This window comes from Protopterus annectens, chromosome 2.part1 (genome assembly GCF_019279795.1).
Source record: "Protopterus annectens isolate FY-2018-M chromosome 2.part1, PAN1.0, whole genome shotgun sequence".
Classification (NCBI taxonomy): Eukaryota; Metazoa; Chordata; order Ceratodontiformes; family Protopteridae; genus Protopterus; species Protopterus annectens.
Genome location: NC_056729.1, coordinates 1,445,480,787 through 1,445,500,559, shown reverse-complemented (window position 1 = coordinate 1,445,500,559; position 19,773 = coordinate 1,445,480,787). Strand labels below are relative to the sequence as shown.

The window sequence follows — 19,773 nt, the reverse complement described above, 5'->3', positions numbered from 1 at the left end:
AAAGTGTTTTGGTACCTATTTTTAAGAATAAGGGTGATGTGCAGAGATGTAGTAACTACAGAGGGATTAAATATCAGTCACAGCATGAAGCTATGGGAAAGAGTAGTGGAAGCTAGGTTAAAATTAGGCAGAGATCGCCTCTGAGTAGGCGATATGCGACTGAGTAGAGCTGGAGTTTTTTGAGACTGTCTGTGTATGGCATCTGTTTGAGGCCAGTAATCCTCTTAGTGAGGCATTTCTGTGGCATTTCCAATTGTAGGTGTCTTGTAAGATTTATTTATTTATTTATACACCCCAAACAGAACTCTAAGATCTACCCACCAAAATCTAATCTCTGTTTATAAACCAAACCATTCCACTGGTCAGCTTCTCCTAATGGAATTCTCTCCCTCCATCTCTAAGAATTTCTGAGAACTCTGAACACTTCGAAACCCAGCTGCATTCTTACCTCTCCCAAAAATGGAAATGCAACTGCACTCCACCTACCTAACCTGCTTAATACATAAATACTTTATAATACACAAAGTTTGTTCTTTCTTACACACTAATGATTAACCCTATGTACTGCCTTCATGCTAATGCTACCTCTATACCACTCTGAGTATTTAAACCTCTGTATTAATTTAACCTTGTACTACTCTTCTCAACCACTAAACATGTAAATATGCTTTACATTCTTCTCCAAGCTGCTGTTTAACTTTTGTTCAGTGTTTGCTATTTTGTATGTAAAATTTGCTTAGTTTGTTTCTGTTTCCACTATGTATTGTACTTCATATTATGGAGCTTGTACTATGTATTATTAGAGCTTTTCTCCCCGGGCCTCCACTGAAAACGGGCTCTTTGAGCCCAGTGGACCTCCCCAGTCATCATACTGGAAATAAATAAGAAGGTAGGTGATGATTAGTGATCAGCAGTATGGTTTCATGTCAGGAAAGAGAACTACAGATGTGATGTTTGCTCTGAGAGTGTTGATAGAGAAGTACAGAGAAGGTCAGAAGGAGTTGTATTGTGTCTTTGTGGACTTAGAGAGGAGTTGTGGTATTGTATGAGGAAGTTGGAAGTGTCAGAGAAGTATATAAGAGTGGTACAGGATATGTAAGAGGGTAGTGTGACAGCGGTGAGATCTGCGGTAGGAGTGACGGATGCGTTTAAGGTGGAGTTGGGATTACATCAAGGATCAACTCTGAGCCCTTTCTTATTAGCAATGGTGATAGACAGGTTGACAGACGAGATCAGACAGGAGTCCCCATGGACTATGATGTTTGCAGATGACATTGTGATCTGTAGTGAGAGTAGGGAACAGGTGGAGGAGACCCTGGAGAGATGGAGATATGCTCTAGAGAGAAGAGGAATGAAGGTCAGCAGGACTAAGACAGAATATATGTGTGTGAATGAGAGGGAGGATAGAGAAATGGTGAGGATGCAGGTAGTAGAGGTGGTGAAGGTGGATGAGTTTAAATACTTGGGATCAACAGTTCAGAGTAATGGTGAGTGTGGAAGAGAGGTGAAGAAGAGAGTACAGGCAGGATGGAGTGGGTGGAGAAGAGTGTCAGGAGTTATTTGTGACAGACGAGTACCAGTAAGAGTGAAAGAGAAGGTCTACAAGAGGGTACTGAGACCAGCTATGTTATATGGGTTGGAGAGAGTGGCACTGACAAAAAGGCAGGAGTCAGAGCTGGATGTGGCAGACTTAAAGATGTTAAGATTTGCAGTGGGTGTGACGAGGGTGGACAAGGTTAGGAATAAATATATTAGGGGGTCAGCCCAGGTTGGGAGGTTTGGTAACAAAGCCAGAGAGGCAAGATTATGTTGGTTTGGACATGTGCTGATGAGGGATGCAGAGTATATTGGGAAAAGGATGAAGCTGCAAGGTAACAGGAAAAGAGGAAGGCCTAAGATAAGGTTTATGTTTGTGGTGAGAGAGGACATGCAGGTGGTTGGTGTGACAGAGCAAGATGCAGAGGACAGGAAGAAATGGAAACAGATGATCCACTGTGGCGACCCCTAATGGGAGCAGCCGAAAGAAGAAGAAGAAACATTTTTCTGAAGCATATAAAGTCTGAAAATCAAATGTCTATCATTTAGTGACTTCAAACCTCAGTGATTTGCCAGAAAACAACACATTTTATGAGGAACACACTAAAAATATGGGGAAAAATTCTGGACATTTTCATTATGGACAGTTGAGAGGTATGACTGTACTATCTGGTGCTAAGTGCAAGAGAAGGAAATGTACTGATGGCAATGTCTTTTGACCCACTGGTTCAGAGCCTTCACCAAGCCAAGCAGATTTACAACTCTGTGAAAGAGAGAAGATACAGTGTTCTTGAACCAAACTGTACTAGGTCCTAAGTGAATAGCTGTGGACATCTTGCTTGTCAGTTAATAAGCCAATATTTTACCAAAGTCCCCATTCTGGGTCTCAGACAAAGAAGCTGTGACCTTCTCGTTTATCAGTTGGCTGGAGTAAAAGATCTTCTCGATGTAATAACCTATTATTTTCTTGAACAAATGACAATCCCACAGACACTCCTGGACAAGACACACAAGTTTATGAACAGTAATTACTCATAAAAATGTTAAATTCAACAGACAAAGTATGCTAAATTTAAAATATTAATAACTGTGAATTCTGTCAATAATATTTACTACCAGGAATACCTTAAAATAATACAGATAGTAACAATATGTCATTATTGATTGATTTTCCTGACCCCCCCCCCCCAGCAGACATTAAATCTAGGGGTTATCAGTCACACAACACCTTATTTGCTACCTGTACCATTCCCATAATTCCATCCAAGAGTAACCCATGCGCAACGATATGAATGTGTGCTGTTCATTAACTACTACTGATTAGGAAAGATCACATACTTTATTGGCACTTCAAAACAACAACAAATCCTGACATATATTAAACCTAACTAACTTGAAAATGTGTCCAGTCAAAAAGAGCACACATTAAAAAGAGAACTAAAACTAAGTCTTTCATGATATCAAAATATAACAAAAATACATTTTGTGATAATCTGAGGAAGTAAAAATCTGCATAAAAATGTCTGATGAATTTCCATAAGATGAATCAAAAAATGATTTTCAGCATGTTTCAGCTTGATTATGAAGTACTAGCTACAGTACTGTCCAATAATTTAACCAAAACCAATCAATTAGTAGAGTACTTAAATAATACAATTGAGCTATGAATGAACCTGAACAGGTAGTTATGTACTCACCATAAAGCTCGATGTATGTGGTCCACCTCACCTCACATTCTTTACTCACGGGTTCGGAGCCGATTCTCGGCTCCGACTCGGCCAACTTATTTCTCTAGCACGAAGTCTCTAATTGGCTGGGCTAACCCGGTATCCTAAGATGCACCTCACCCTAGCCCCAGATCTAGTTTGCAGCCATTCCAGTCACACCCCATACACAACCACCACTGGAAGGAGCTCCAGGCAGAAAGGAAAGAAAAAACAACTGACATAGAAGGGTTCTCGGAGCCAATTTTCCTCCAAATCCTACAGGAAGGGGGCAGGTGGGAGGGTACGTAAGAATGTGAGGCGAGATAGACCACATACATCGAGCGTTATGGTGAGTACATAACTACCTGATGTTATGTGGTCCTATCTCGCCTACATTCTTTACTCACGGGACAGCGTCCCCAGCACCTCTATCCTGGGCAGCTCATAGGAAAATACTCCTGAGAACCGTGGAACCAAAGGAAGCCTGGCCCCTAGAAGCCACGTCCAACTTGTAATGAGAAATAAAGGTGTGAGGAGAGGCCCAGGTGGCCTCAGCACAAATATCATCCAATGAAAGCCTGGCATGGTAAGCTATTGATGTAGACACTGCCCTGGTAGAGTGAGCTTTGACGGGAAAAGGTAAATTCCTGCCTGCTGATGAATAGATAAAGGAAATACAATCTTTGACCCATTTAGAAATTGTGCTCTTGGAAACAGGACAACCTGTTCTGTTTTCTGAGAAGGACATAAACAGTTGATCAGACTTCCTAACATGCTTAGTCCTGTGTAAGTAGAATCTTAGTTGTCTGTGCACATCCAACTGGTGAAATCTAAACTCTGCTTTATTGGAAAAGTTTGGAAAGAACACTGGTAACTCAATAGACTGATGAAGATTAACAGTGGATGACACCTTAGGAAGGAAGGGTTAAGTCTCAGGGAAACTCTGTCCTTATGAAAGGTCAAATACGGAGGTTTAATGGACAAAGCTTGAATCTCTGATACTCTTCTGGCCGATGTAATGGCTATTAGGAAAGCCGTCTTCCAAGACAGAAATTTTAATTCACAGGTGGCAGCCGGTTCAAAGGGCGGTGAAGTGATGGCTTGTAACACAAGGTTTAGATCCCATGGCATGACAGGTTCTGAAACAGGAGGGCAAAGTAACCAGGCACCTTTCAAGAAGGCCTTACAGAGTTTATGGCCCATAAGAGAAGGCTCATAAGATGTATGAAAATTGGAAATTGCAGCCAGCTGCACCTTAATGGTAGCAGGCGCGGAGCCCTGTCGGAAAAGCATGGCTAAAAAATCTAAGACCGACGGAATTGGGGCTGTGAAGGGGTCCAAACCCTGGGCCTGAGCCCAAATGGAGAATCTCTTCCATTTGCTGTAATAAATCCTTCTGGTGGAAGACTTATGAGATGAAGACAAGATGTGTACCACCTCAGGTGAAAAAGAATGTCGTCTAACTAGTGATGGAAGTGGAGCAGCCAGGCTGTCAACCTGAGGGTTTGCAGGGAGGGATGGAGCTGTCCTGATATGTGAGTCAGTAGGTCTGGCACTGGGTCCAGGGTCCAAGGACCGTCCACTGTGTACTGCTGAAGAAAGGGGAACCATACTTGTCGAGGCCAGTGTGGAGTAATTAGAATCATCCTGCTTCCCAAGGATATGGCTTTCTGAATCACTCTTGGTAACAGAGGAAATGGAGGGAAAGCATAGATCAGACCGGGGTGCCAATTGTGGACTAGAGTGTCCCTGGGTGACTCCCCCTGTGGAGGGATCAGTGTGAAGTACTTGCTGCATCTGGCATTGAGACGGCTGGTGAAGAGATCGCAGCAAGGCTGACCCCACCTGATGAAAATTTGAACCGCCACTCGGTTGTTCAGGGACCACTCGTAAGGCATCAGAATAGCTCTGCTCAGCTTGCCCGCTATCACGTTGGTCTTTCCCGGAATGTGCATTGCCATTAAAAACCGTTGAGAAGACACTGCCCAATGCCACACTCGCATGGCCTCTCTGCAGAGGGGATAAGACTTGGTTCCCCCCTGCTTGTTCAGGTACCACACCACGGACATGCTGTCCGAGTGAACTGCAATTGTTCCCAGAGGAAGAGAGCTTTGGAGTGCCCGCAACGCTAGTAACACCGCTCTCATCTCTAGAACATTGATGTGCAGGTGTACCTCGTGATCTTGCCACGTGCCTTGGACCGTCCTGCAAGATAATGCCCCCCCACCCCATCTGGGAGGCATCCGTGGTCACCGTGGCCACTGGAGACATAGGAATCAAACTCCTCCCATTGTCCAGATTGGTGGAACACAGCCACCAGCGGAGGTCCTGTTTGCAACGTTCCGTTAGAAGTATCAAGTGGGAAAGGGGAAGTTTCTGAAAGGACCATTGGGCCAAAAGGAGCCACTGTAGGATCCGCATGTGTAACCTGGCTAGAGGTACCAGCATGACGGTGGCAGCCATGGATCCCAGGAGCTGGAGAACTAACCTGGCTTGAACTCTCAAGAGGCAACAATGCATGAATCTGAGACTGCAGCACTCTTATCCTCTCTTGTGGCAGAAAGGCCCACATTTGAATAGAGTCTAGCTCTGCGCCTATAAAAACAACACGCTGTGAGGGCAGCAAGGCAGACTTTTTCCAGTTCAAGGTAATTCCTAGTTGTTGACAAAGTGTAATGGTAGCCTCCCTGGCTTGAATGAGGAGATGCCTGGTGGGGGCGGTGAGAAGCCAGTCGTCCAGATATGGAAACACCTGGAATCTCCGACGTCTCAGGTGAGCTGTCACCACTGCCAAACACTTGGTAAACACCCTGGGGGCTGTGGTGAGACCAAAGGGCAGGGCACAAAACTGGAAATGACTGGCTCCCAGCCAGAAGCGTAAGTGACTCCTGGATGCCTTGTCCATCTTGATGTGGTAGTAGGCATCCTTGAGATCGATGGAGCACATCCATATTCCTTTTTCCAGCAAGGGAAAAATGGACTGAAAAGTGACCATTCGGAACTTGGACTTCAGAACGTAGTGATTCAATCGGCTGAGATCCAGAATGGGTCTCAGGTCCCCTATTCTTTTCGGCACCAAAAAGAGTCTTGAGTAAGTTCCTGATCAGATATGGTCTGAGGGGACTGGTTGGATGACTCCTTTTTCTAGCAGCTTTGAAACTTCTAGTGCTGCTTGATCCCGTTGACTGGGTGGAATGTCAGGGATTCATTTGACTGGAGGGGGTGTCGATAAAAAGGGAGTAGTGTAATCTCCTGTAACTATTCGAAACACCAAACGATCCTGGGTGATGCTTTCCCAGGCTTCCGGATGCAATGAAATTCGGCTCCCGACTGGCTCCGGAACAGCACAGTCGGGCAACACCTCAGGAACGCTGTAAGGAAGACCCGCGAAAGGAATTGCGGTCTCCCGAGTTGCGGGGGCCTCCTCTGCCTCTAGGATGGCATCTTCCAGAATAATTTCCCCCTCCTCTGCCTCTGGAGGGGGACTCACCTTGAGCGGCAGGGAAAGACTTCTGTGACTTCTTGAACCACATTTCCCCTCCTCTCTGAGCCTTGGGGTAAGGCCTAGAAGGAAGAGAGAAATGGGCCCCTATAGCAGATAGGGTCTTCCCTTCCTGTTCGCATCTGGTGAGGGTGTCTTTCACTTTGGTCCCGAAGAGTGAGGACCCATCAAAGGGGGTGTCAGTGAAGGAAGACTTAAAGGCCTCCGCGAAATGACACAAGCGCATCCAGGCTTGCCTTCTGAGAGCTACACCTGAGCTAGCTGCCGTACTCGCCCCTTCGGCTGCACAGGATATGAGCCTCATGGACGAGTTGACAATGGAACCAAGGGTAGACAACTGGGCATTAACAGTCTGCGCTACCGCCTCAGGCATGTTACCCGTCAGAGTGTCTCCTAGCTCCTTAAGGAGATCTCTCTGGGGCCGAGTAAAATGACAAAGATAATTCAGCGACTGCAAAGTAAAGGTCGATGAAGACAGGGTACGCTTCCCGTACCAGTCCATACTCCTGGACTCCTTGTTAGGAGGATGGATGGAAGAAGAAGCCTCTGCAACTTCCTGCTGAGTGACTGCCGCCATCACCAAGGCATCTACGGAATCCCCTTTGGTCAGGAACTCTTTCCCCGGGGGAACAGAAAGAAACTTATTTGGACATCTGGGCACCGGTTCCACGGAATCAGGGCTCTCCCACACCCTTTGACAAATCAAATCCAGGAGTTCATTGAAGGGTGGAGACACCCAGGAGGCGGAGGGTTGAGCTCCGAAGGCCTTGAGGAATACCGACTCCTCCTCAGAGGGGGTCTTGGACGTCCAGTCGCCTCTCTGCCTCAAGATCTCCAGGATGTCAGAGAAAGAGACATCATTGGAGGATGACTTGGGAGACCCCTCTGACTCCTCGAGGTCGGTATCGGAAGTGAGGGACTCGTCCTGGGAGTCTATGCGCTTCCTCTTGCACAACTTCTTTCTAGGGGGCTCCTCAGGCACCGACACTGATGGGCCCTCAGAAAGTTGGAGACCGCTCATGGGGGTATCCTCAGACCTTCCGGCTCAGCCATCCATGGATATGGGGACTTCAGAGGCTCTAGCCGGGGTGTAGGGGGAAGGAGTGACCGATCCGGGTGATGTAACTGACGATCTGGCCAGTGCGCCCCTCATGGCCTCGAAGGCAGGTCCCCCCGAATCAGAGGACTGACCCATCTCTGAGACCACAACCAGAGTCGGGGGTTCCCCAAGCCGATGCACCGAGAGGGAGGCTCGGAACAGACAAGAGTCCCGAGGTATCCCCCCTCGGGTCCGACTGAGGAAACCAGAGTACTGAAACCAGAGGACGGAACTGACATGGTTGGAGCAGTCAGCTCCGATAAACTCGCAAGGGGTATCGGAGCCGACACAAGAACATCACTCGGCGCGGAGCACTCCGGCTCCGACGACACAGGGGTGCTCGGAGGAGGAATCATCGGTACAAGAATAAGGACTGGCTCCGGAGCCGACTGGGTTGGAGCCAAGAACAATTTTGCTAACACCGGCGACTGCAGGAGCCTCTGGACCACCCTAGCCACATCCAAATCAGACAGCCTACAGGATTTAGAGGAAACAGAAGGAGATTGGGATCTACTACCCGGAGACTCATGCCTAACACTGGATGACCGGCTCCAATAATATCGGGGCCGAGGTCGACGCCAGCACAACAGATACTTCCTGCGGCCCCGAGGACAAGGGAGCCGAAGAGGCAGTATCCACTTTCGAAACCTTCTCCGGGAGCTCCGAGGAGACAGATGGAGCCGGAGATCTCTTCTTGGCCTTGGAAGTCTTGGACTTTGTACTAGAAGAAGAGTCTAAGGACTCCTCAAAAGAAGGCTTAACCAGGCCCTTCAAAATCAGCTTATTTTTTCTTTCCTGCAGTATGCTCGGGCTGAAGGCGTGGCAAAAACTGCAGGACTCTTGCAGGTGAATAGCACCAAGACAATAAACGCAGATAGAATGCCCATCTGTAATGGACATCTTGTAGCCACATTTTCAGCATTTTTTTAAACCCAGAGGGTTTATGCTCTTTCTGCTCTTTAGACATAGTAATTCACAACACCCACTCAACTGACAACGACAGACACAAGAGAAAGGCGGGAAAAAACAAACTACGAACAGCCAAGGAAACTCTAATTTAAACGTTTCTTTGGTGCAGCAAGGAAAATCTAACTACAGACCAAAAAACCAAACAAAACACAAGTTTACACAAAAAAAAAACACAGGAGAGGACTAGGTCCTCTAATTTAAATGGGCCTAGCCCGCCAAAACAGAGGGATACCCACAAAACACACCACTCACTTACACAGTACACTCACAATGAAAAACTAGCTATTAGAATAGCTTTTTACAAGAGAACAGACTGCTAAAGACTTATGAAAAGTTTTGAAAAAGGGTACTTAGCCACAGCCAAGCGAGACCACGTCCTAACTCTACGAGTGGCAAACGAGATCTGGGGCTAGGGCGAGGTGCATCTTGGGATACCGGGTTAGCCCAGCCAATTAGAGACTTCGTGCTAGAGAAATAAGTTGGCTGAGTCGGAACCGATTCTCGGCTCCGAACCCGTGAGTAAAGAATGTAGGCGAGATAGGACCACATAACATCAGAGTTTTACAAATGAACCTATCAGACTACATAATCAGGACATAAAAATGGATGCGGTTGAATGCTGTTCACAAGTTTTTATTCCCCTATCAAAAACAGTGAAGGAAACCATTTCAAATGTATGTTTAGTTACCATGTGTAACAGCTTTTCTGCCACTGGCCATGATGCCATCACAGAGCTGGATAATTTTAGGAATCCCAATTATTTGCTTGGAATGATAGCGCTCATAAGAAAGCAACACCAGGAAAAAGAAGATGCTAGGAATTATAGCTTCTGAGTCTCTGAAAAAAAAAAATAAAAATAAAATACCCAATCACTGTAAAACATTCTGTACTTGTCAATAAAATTACGGCATCAAAATGGTAACACACAAAGATCAAACAACACTAAACATCACAGTAACTTTATGAGCACTAAAATGGTAAGAATACCAACAGATGCCACTTACAGATCACCTGGCAGCTGGCTAATCGAGTAGTAGTAGTGTCTTAACAAAGCCCTTAAGTCTTAACCTGATATAAGAAAGGTACAACCAGACAAAAAAGGAAGGGCAATATAACTTTACAACAGGAAGATTTCTTCACAATTTAAAGACTTTGGCAATTTAATGTGGGAAATAAAAAAAAAAAAAAGGCAGATTTGTGATTAGAAAATTAACAAATGCCACCTAAGAATATTCATCAAGTTCAGCAGTTTGCAAACTTGAGTATATCATGCTGGGCATTTCTACATTGATCCATAATTAATCAAAAGAAATTATCAGATTTTACCTGGAGATAACCATAATCACAAATGTACTGATTCTATACAACAACAATTAAGGAAACCATTTCAAAGATGTTGTTTGCAAAAATGCCTGCCCATTTTGCCTTGGTGAAAGTCAAGAGCTTAATTATATGAACTGTTTGCCTGACTTACATGTCTCCCAAAATTCTCATCTCTGGATTACCTCCTTCAGGGTGCTTATTTTATTTTTTTTTAAATTATATGTCTTATACTTTTGTAAAACGTTCACAAACATATTCAAAATTTTTTCAATAAAAATTATTTGGGGAAAATGCATCAATCACATATGCATAACATGTATGCCACCAAAACATTTATAACCAAGTTTCACTAAAATTACAAGTACTTGGAGGTGAGAGTACAAAAGGTGATGGGGAAGAAAGAAGCAATTGGGAACATATCTTCTGGGAGTGCAATGAGTGGGTAGACTTTAACAGTTCTCTGCAGACTACTCTAACAGAAATAATGGGTCAGCAAATTGGTGTAATTAAGGAAATGATTTTTTGAGCTATGATACAAAACCAGAATGGCCTACATATAGTAAGGCCTTGCTGAGTTTAATTTTGGTGGTGGCCAAAAACCAATTACTAGAAAATGGAAAAGAAAGTCTAAACCAATTGTACTAGAAGTAGTGCATATAATAACAGAGATAAAAGAACTGGAAGTCGGATCTTTAGAAGCAAATTACATAGAAAAAATGGGAACTGTAGGTACAACAGATGCAGAATAATGTTTTGGAGGAGGCATGAGGTTTAAGAGAAGGCAGGAATTGAATGAGCTTTGTAATGTTTGACTGGATAGATTATAAATAGAAGTTATGTTCTTACCATAACGTTCCATGTTAGTTGTCTTCTTCTCGCCTTCTTCTTGCTGGATGGGTTCGGAGCCGACCTCGGCTCCGACTCGGCCACTCCAAAAGCTCGAGAGTTGGTTCCACCGGCTCGAGGCTCCCCTTATATCCCACAATGCTAGGCGAGAGTTACCTCAGATCTCGTTTGTAAGCTAACCCCAGCTTATAATAGTAACAGAATAACTGTAAAACAGAATCCACCTCTAACAACAGGAAGAAAGAAGGGTGACCTATATCCTGAACCAGGAAATATGCATAATAGCATATGTCTAAGAAAGAGGTGGTAGAAAGAGAGGTCACAATCAGAACTCCTCTAGGTCTGTCCAGGCCAGGGGGAAGGAGGGTGGGATGCAAGAAGAAGGCGAGAAGAAGACAACTAACATGGAACATTATGGTAAGAACATAACTTCTATATGTTAAGTTGTCTATCTCGCCTTCATTCTTGCTGGATGGGACCGCGTCCCTAGCACCTTGTCCCGGGTGGCCTAATGGAACAGACTCCTGAGAACAGTGGAACCAAAGTTAGCTCTATGCCTAGAAGCTAAATCCAACTTATAATGAGAAATGAAAGTGTGAGGAGTAGCCCAAGTAGCCGCTGCACAAATGGTGTCGATAGGCAGTCTGTCTTGGAAGGCTAAAGAAGTAGCCAAAGCTCTGGTGGAATGAGCCTTAGGTTTATCAGGCAGCTTTTGATGTCTAATTTCATATACAAGGGAAATCAAAGATGTTAGCCATCTGGATAATGATACCTTTGAAACTGAAAGTCCCTTTCTGCTCTCCGCATAGGAGACAAACAGCTGATCAGATTTTCTGAACTGTTTAGTTCTATCCAAGTAGTACCTCAATTGACGGTGAACATCCAGGCAGTGTAATTTTTGTTCAGACCTATTGGAATATTCTGGAAAAAGACCGGTAGATCAATGCTTTGATTCAGATTTGACGTCGAGACCACTTTAGGCAAAAAGGACGGGTTAGTTCGTAAGGATACTCTGTCCTTATGAAACAAAAGATAAGGAGGACGACAGCTGAGTGCTTGAAGCTCTGAAACTCTTCTAGCTGATGTAATAGCTACCAGAAAAAGAGTTTTCCATGATAATAATTTTAAAGAACAGGAGACTGCAGGTTCGAAAAGGGGGAAGAATCAAAGAAGCAAGAACTAAATTTAGGTCCCAAGGAGAAGGAGGATTTCTTATAGGAGGTCTGAGAAGAAAAACTCCTTTCAAAAAAGCTTTGCAGAGCTTGTGGGACATTAGGGCAGATTCAGAAATACCCACATGAAAGTTAGAAATAGCTGCCAATTGAACTTTAAGTGTAGAGGGAGATGAACCTGCATGGAAGAGTTCAGCTAGAAAATCGAGGACTAGTTGGATGGAAGCAGTGAAAGGATCTATGTCCTTTCCTTAAGCCCAATATGTGAAGCGTTTCCACTTACTCAAATAAATCTTTCGAGTGGAAGATTTATGGGAAGCTATCAAAATATCTCTAACAGAGTGAGATAATTGAGGAAGCCTGGCTAAGGTTGGAACTGGAGGAACCAAGCAGTGAGGTTCAGAGAGGGAGGGAGCGATGAAACTGACCCGACTGATGGATCAAAAGATCTGGAACTAGGTCCAGATTCCACGGTCGCACCAAGAGAAAACGATGTAGAAAGGGGAACCACACTTGTCGAGGCCAGTAAGGAGCAATGAGGATCAATGAGGCCTTCTGAGCGATAGCTTTCTGTATTACTTGAGAGATCAGTGGGAAAGGAGGAAATGCATACAGAAGTCCCCGGGGCCAAACTTGGACTAGAGCGTCTCTGCTGGGTTGACCTGGTAAAGGGAACAGAGTGAAATATTCTCTGCACTTGCTGTTTTGGGGAGTAGCAAAAAGATCGCAGCAAGGCTGACCCCACTTGAGAAAAATTTCTCTGACTACAGAGTCTTTCAGAGACCACTCGTGAGGCATGAGTATAGCTCTGCTCAACTTGTCCGCAATTTGATTGGACTTCCCGGGGATGTGCGTTGCTATCAGAAACCGCTGAGAAGAAATCGCCCATTGCCACAGTCTGAGTGCTTCTCGACACAGGGGGTATGATCTGGTTCCGCCTTGTTTGTTGATGTACCACACTACAGACATATTGCCTGTCTGGATTGCAATCGTTCCCAAGGGGAGAGAGTCTTGAAGGGCTTGCAACGCTAAAAGCACTGCTCTCATCTCCAGAACATTTATGTGCAAGTGGCATTCGTTTGGTTGCCATGTGCCCTGGACCGTCCTGCCCTGATAATGCCCCCCCCCACCCGATCAGGGAGGCATCCGTTGTCAGAGTAGCAACCGGAGGAGGTGGAACAAAGGGTCTTCCGACAAGAGCTGAGGGAAGACATCCACCACATGAGATGCTTTTTGCACGCTTGCGTGATCATAATGGTGTGAGACATTGGAAGTTCCTGGTATGACCATTGAGTAAAGAGCATCCATTGAAGGATCCGCATGTGGTATCTGGCTAATGGAAGCAGAGGTATGGCTGCCATAATTCCCAACACCTTTAGAACTAACCTGGCTTTGATTCTGTTGTTGTTGAAAAGGAGTGATACCAATTTGTGAATGTCTGTTATTCTCTGATGTGTTAGTCTTGCAGACATGTTTATTGTATCTAGATTTGCGCCTATGTAGGTAATAGTACGACAAGGCGACAAAACAGACTTTTCGCAATTTATTGAAATACCCAGCTTCTGACAAACGCGAAAAGTGTAATCTCTGGCCATCAGAAGGAGATGTTTGGTGGGAGCTGTGAGGAGCCAGTCGTCCAAATATGGAAACACCTGGAATCCTTGTCGTCTCAGGTGAGAAGCTACCACTGCCATGCATTTGGTAAACACCCGGGGGGCAGTGGTGAGACCAAAGGGCAGGGCCCTGAACTGAAAATGACTGGTTCCCAGCCTGAAGCGGAGGAATCTTCTGGAGCGTCTGTTCATCTTTATGTGATAGTAGGCATCCCGAAGGTCTATAGAGCACATCCAGTTTCCTTTGCCCAAAAGGGGAAGGATGGATTGCAGCGTGACCATCCGAAATCTTGTTTTCTTGACTGATTTGTTCAAGACACTGAGATCCAAAATTGGTCTCCAGTCCCCTGTTTTCTTTGGAACTAAAAAGAACCTTGAGTAGATTCCGGATCCTTGCTGGTCTGCTGGAACTGGCTGAATTGCTCTTTTGCAAGCAGTTTTGAAATCTCCAAAACTGCTAGATCCCTTTGAGCGGTGGAACATCTGGAAGGGATTTTTGACTGATTTGGAAAGCGAAGAAAGGGGATAGAATAGCCTTCGGAAATGATGGACTGTACCCATTTGTCTTGAGTCAGGGATAGCCAGGCTTCTGGGTACAGTGACAATCTTCCCCCGACTGCCTCCGAAGATGGGCAGTCGGGCAACACCTCAGGGATGCTGAAAAGGCTTGTCAGGAAAGACTTCCCGATTGCCCTGGTTCTGCGGACCCCCCCTGCCCCTAGGGCGACGTCTACCATTGTTATTCCCGCCTCTGCCTCTGGCGGGAAAACGACTCTGTGCGTCAGGCGAAGTCCCTTGAGATTGTTTACGGAACCACATCTTTCCACCTTTCTGGCCTTTGGGGTAAGGCCTGGAAGGAGTAGAAAAACGGACTCCGACGGCAGAAAGGGTCTTGCCATCAGTCTCGCACCTAGTCAAGGTTTCTTTCACTTGAGGACCAAAGAGGGATGATCCATCAAACGGGGAGTTCGTGAAAGACGTCTTGAAGGAGTCCGCAAAATTGCATAGCCGCATCCAGGCATGCCTACGTAAGGCCACACCTGTCCCTGCGGCTCTGCTCGCTCCATCAGCCGCGTAAGAAAGAAGGCGCATGGAGGAGTTGGTTATGGAATTAAGGGTAGCCAGCTGCGTGTTCATCTTATCTTGGAAACCCGCAGATGTAGGGTCCTTTAACATTTCACTCGCTTCCTTGATCAAGTCCCTTTGAAGACGAGTAAAATGGCACAGGTAGTTCAGCTAACGCATGGTAAATGTCGCTGACGAGAACATCCGCTTCTGCACCTATCCATGGACCTAGATTCCTTGTTAGGTGGATGGACAGGTACTGAAGGATCAGCTAGCTCCTTCTTAGTGGCAGCAGCTACCACCATAGCATCCACAGAAACTCCTTTTGTTAAAAACTGTTTGTCTGCTGGAGCTGTTATGAACTTGGAGGGTCTCCTGGGAGTGGGGTCCACTGAATCAGGAGCCGACCATGCCTTCTTAGCAACCACCTGCATGAGGGGGTCAAGGGGGACACCCAGGAGGTGGAAGGACGAGAGCCAAACGCCTCAAGATACACAGATTCGTCCTCCGAAGGGTTGAGGGCTGGCCAATTTCCCTCTGTTTCAGGATCTCCAGAATGTCTGCAAATGAGACATCTTCAGAAGGGGAACGGGGAACCCTCAGAATCATCCAAATCTGTTTCTGACGTGATGGACTCAGGTGAGTCAATGTGTTTCCTCTTACACTTCCTCTTCCGAGGGGCTCTTCTGCCAAATCAGGAGAGGCCTCGGAAGAGGATGAAATCCCCACAGGGGTTCCTGAGGAGCTGGCTCTCTGCGGTCCGGGATGAGGGAGTGAGTCGACTTAGCCTGAGGCACCATAGAGGGAGGGGCGGACGGAGCCGACTGTGGAGTAGAGCCAGGCTCTAACACACTCCGCATGACCTCGAATGCACCCCTGTCAGGCAGAGCCAGAGGTCCCCGCCCAAGAAGCTAAGAACCCCTCGGCACCGACAGTGATGGCTCCGAGGCGATGTCGGAGCCGAACTCACCAGCGCCAAGCACCGAGAGGGAGAGGGGTCGGACAAGGGTCCGATGCCACTCACCCCTCGAGCCGACGAGGGAAGTCCGGCGCCGAGATTCTTCCAAGGAAGAAAACGGAGCCGACGACGGAGCCGAAGACAATTGTATCGGCTCCGACGCTATCACAGTCTCGGTTCCGACACGACCCGGCCCGAGCTCAAGAGAGTCAAGGAGGAATATGTTGATGGACCGGGCAGGCATCGACTGATGAGTCGGGCTCTGAAGCATCTGGGCCAGTGCCTCGGACTTAAGTAGTCGACTCACTACCCTCTGAAGGTCATGATCCGACAGCCTCGATGACCTAGAGGAGTGAGATCTTTGGCACCGCTCAGACAGCAGGGGAGATCCTGGAGCCGAATGAACGGAGCCAAGAGATGGTGACCTGGACCTCTTCCTAGTTGTCGGCTCTGAAGGTCTGGTCGGAGCCGACACGGGAACTTATACTACCTCGGCCCGCCGAGCCGAGGGGCCACAGAAACTGTGGACTGAGACTTATCGGCACCAGCCGGAGCCGATGAAGGCAGAGGTTGAGAAACCAGGTCTCGGCTCAGTTGGCGGAGCCGAAGACCTAGATGCCTTAGAGGGCTTCCCTGTTGAAACAGACAGGGAATCCTCTGGCTTGAGTAAGCCTCTGAGAATCAATTTATTCTTTCTTTCCTGCAGGACCCTGGGGCTGAAGCCATGGCACACAGCACAGGAGTCCTGCAGGTGCAAAGGCCCCAGACAGTAGACACAAGAAGTGTGAGCGTCTGTCAGAGACATTTTCTGACAGCACGCATCACACTTCTTGAATCCGGAGACCTTTGCTTCTTTAGACATTTTTTTGTTTTTGAACAGGTGTACACAAACACACACACAAACACACTAGTTACACCCTGTCAAGTTAAAATATAATAAAAACCAGTAACTAGGATTTTAAATAAAATAAAACACACACACTCCACTAGGGAAGGAAAGGCCTGTAGGCCCAAGGGAAGAACCTAAGGTTCTTGAGGGAAAAAACGGACATTTTTAGAAGGGGATAAAATTTACTCTAAACTAAGGAAATTAAGTAAATATATTAAAAATAAAGGGGTTTTGAAAGACTAATCTCAACAAGAAAAGTTACTCACCAAGAACCGGTAGAAAAACCAACCTCGAAGCTGTAGCGGCAAACGAGATCTGAGGTAACTCTCGCCTAGCATTGTGGGATATAAGGGGAGCCTCGAGCCGGTGGAACCAACTCTCGAGCTTTTAGAGTGGCCGAGTCGGAGCCGAGGTCGGCTCCGAACCCATCCAGCAAGAATGAAGGCGAGATAGACAACTTAACATCTGATGTATAATGTTTGCAACTGAAAATATGTCAATATGATTTGTTTTTATGTATATAAATGTATGACTGCCTGTGTTGAAAGTCATAATTAAAGATGTTTCTTGTTAAAAAAATATATATGACACCTACCACCTTACATGACATTATCTTTACAGTACTCAAGTCAAAAATTCTCAGAGAAATTCCAAAATGGCTACACATTGAGCAACATGTTGATTATACTCTCTCAGTATAAAAACTGAGAAATTGTTTTAAAAAAGGGGTAAAAGACATAAAACTCCATTATTAGACAGCAATTATTCTGCTCATATGCCAGCAAAGAAGACATTTAGAGAAAATAAGTAAAAATCAAACAGAAAACAAAAAGAAGAAAAAACTCTTGTCTGGTAATAACCTTACAGTTTTTCAGCAAAAAGCAGCTTAATTTTTAACTTTAGCATTTGAGATGGCTATTAAGAGAAAAAAAATAAATCAAATGTACTCAGAAGTGTTTAAAATAAGTGAGACACTGGAGGAATATATAAAGTCAAATGACAAAACGCTGGGATAATGGAGTAAGTTATAAGTAGCTACTCAAATGAACTGGTAAAAGAGAGGCTGAAATGAAGAAAAGACTGGCTGAAAATAAGTCTTTCACAAGAGCAACTGTTTCAGAAACAGTGCAGTTAGAAGACAGAGCATGCAGAGAAAAACTGTGATTTCTTTCCTATACTACAAAAAATAGGAGGAATATACAGCATCCATTTTCTGAAAGTACAAATAAGCAATTGGAGTGGTATTATACAGCAGGATCTGTTAACTGAGAGGGTACAGCATGTGCATGCTCCAAATCTGAACATGAGAAAGTAGTCCAAACCTATATTAGTAAAGATACAATTATACCAGCAGAAAGAACTGTTCCTGACAAAAATGTGGCAAATAGGACAAGTAATAATAACTGGGAAAAAACAGTGTGTTTGCAAAAAAGTATTTCCTATATACCAAGCAGATGAGAAGCAAGATTATCCTTGCAACCACTGGATTTCAAGAGGCAGGTGTGACATTCAAGGCGCTGTACTCACAATTCTTCAGAATATTTTTTGGAGGATCAACGACATTTTGGAAGCAGAACAAGCTACAGTGGAAAATAAAAAGTTTAGCCAGTAAGCTACATGTTTTGCAATCTTCTAACAACAAAGCCCCCAGACAGCGCCAATGAAATTTTTTTTCCATTTTTAAGGACAATGCTTGAGTGATGATTAAAAACAGAGCTGGCTAGAAGAACCAAGAGCACCTTGGACTTGCACCACAGACTGGTGTTAGGAGGTCTAAATGACCAGGAAGAAGACCAACAACAATCTGAAATTAGTGAATAAATGTGAGAGCCATAAGGCATGATATGTAGTATAATCACATGAATTGCTGTTCAGAAAGTAGTAGTGACTAAAAAAGACAAAATTAGACCATGAAAATGCTAGACTAGCTATAAAATATACCCCCCACATTATGTCATTAATGCTTAGAAGGACACTGAAGGGACTGAAAAAGAAACTGTTAAAACAGTTTTTGCCTTTAATAATATTTGTATAAAATGTGCCGATGTAAACCATGTTATACAATAAACCATTTCTGTATAGTATGCATTCAGAGGGATTTTAAATGTGATACAAGGCCCTATATCAGTGACTAGTATATATGCTACTGACAACAAAGTCAGAAAAGTACTTAACTGTTAGAAGTAGTGTATATAGTAACAGAGATAAAACAACTGGAATTTGGATCTTTAGAAAAGAGAAGGAACAAACTACATAGAAAAAAATGGGAATTGTGGGAACAATATGTGCAGAGCAGGAATGAGGTTTAAGAGGCAGGATTTCAATGAGCCATATAATGCTTAACTGACAATGACTGGATGGTTTATAAGTGATGTATAACATTTACAACTACAGTTGTTTCAATGGTGTCTGTAATGTAAACTGTTTGCAACTGAAGTGATATCATTTTATATGTTTTTCATTTATGTAAATGTAAGATTGCTTTTGTCATATGTGTAAATTTAAAACAAAGAAGTTTGGAAAAAAAAGAAAAGTACTTAACCGTAATATGTCCAGGCTTTACACTAACTAGATAAAGGCTAGAAAGAAGCAAAATAATGTTAATATAATATTGTGAAATGTAACTTTGGGCTGCTGGATGAGCGTAAAAATGTATTGATCATTGTGACGCCCGTGCCCTGGCCCAGCAATCAAGGAGTGTCAATCCTCATCACTAACACCAGAGAGGCCATCTCATATATGAGGAAAGGATAACAAATACACACAGTAAAGTGCAATTTCCCTTAAGAGCACAAAGAGATCACAGTCAGTCTGGGGCTGGTCGCTCCCTTGCTCTCCAGGTCCCCAATAAGACTCCCCATGGCACAGTTATAGGGTCCAGATCTCAGCCTAGCTGGGCAAGCTAAAATCTTCAGCACCCTCACTATCCAACCAGTGCTTCGTGCCCCTGCCCAAGTAGCTGACACACACACACTTTGAGATAAGAGTTTATACAACCACACAAACACTTCTGGGGAAGGCTGGCACAGGTTCTCCAGCTGTGCCCCTTTGACCCAGACTATACCAAAGAAATCACTGCCACCACCCAGCTAATA

General features: G+C 44.9%; 1 protein-coding gene across 4 annotated transcripts in view; it reads right to left on the bottom strand.

The window, feature by feature from the left end:
* HTT (huntingtin) overlaps nucleotides 1-19,773 on the bottom strand; it is a 4,811,037-nt gene that overhangs the window by 2,213,847 nt on the left and 2,577,417 nt on the right. For all 4 annotated transcript variants that reach the window (XM_044062924.1, XM_044062926.1, XM_044062925.1 and 1 more), the window contains one exon: nucleotides 9,501-9,649. In XM_044062924.1, coding sequence (XP_043918859.1) covers nucleotides 9,501-9,649 — 149 coding nt within the window. The remainder of the gene's footprint in view (nucleotides 1-9,500; nucleotides 9,650-19,773) is intronic.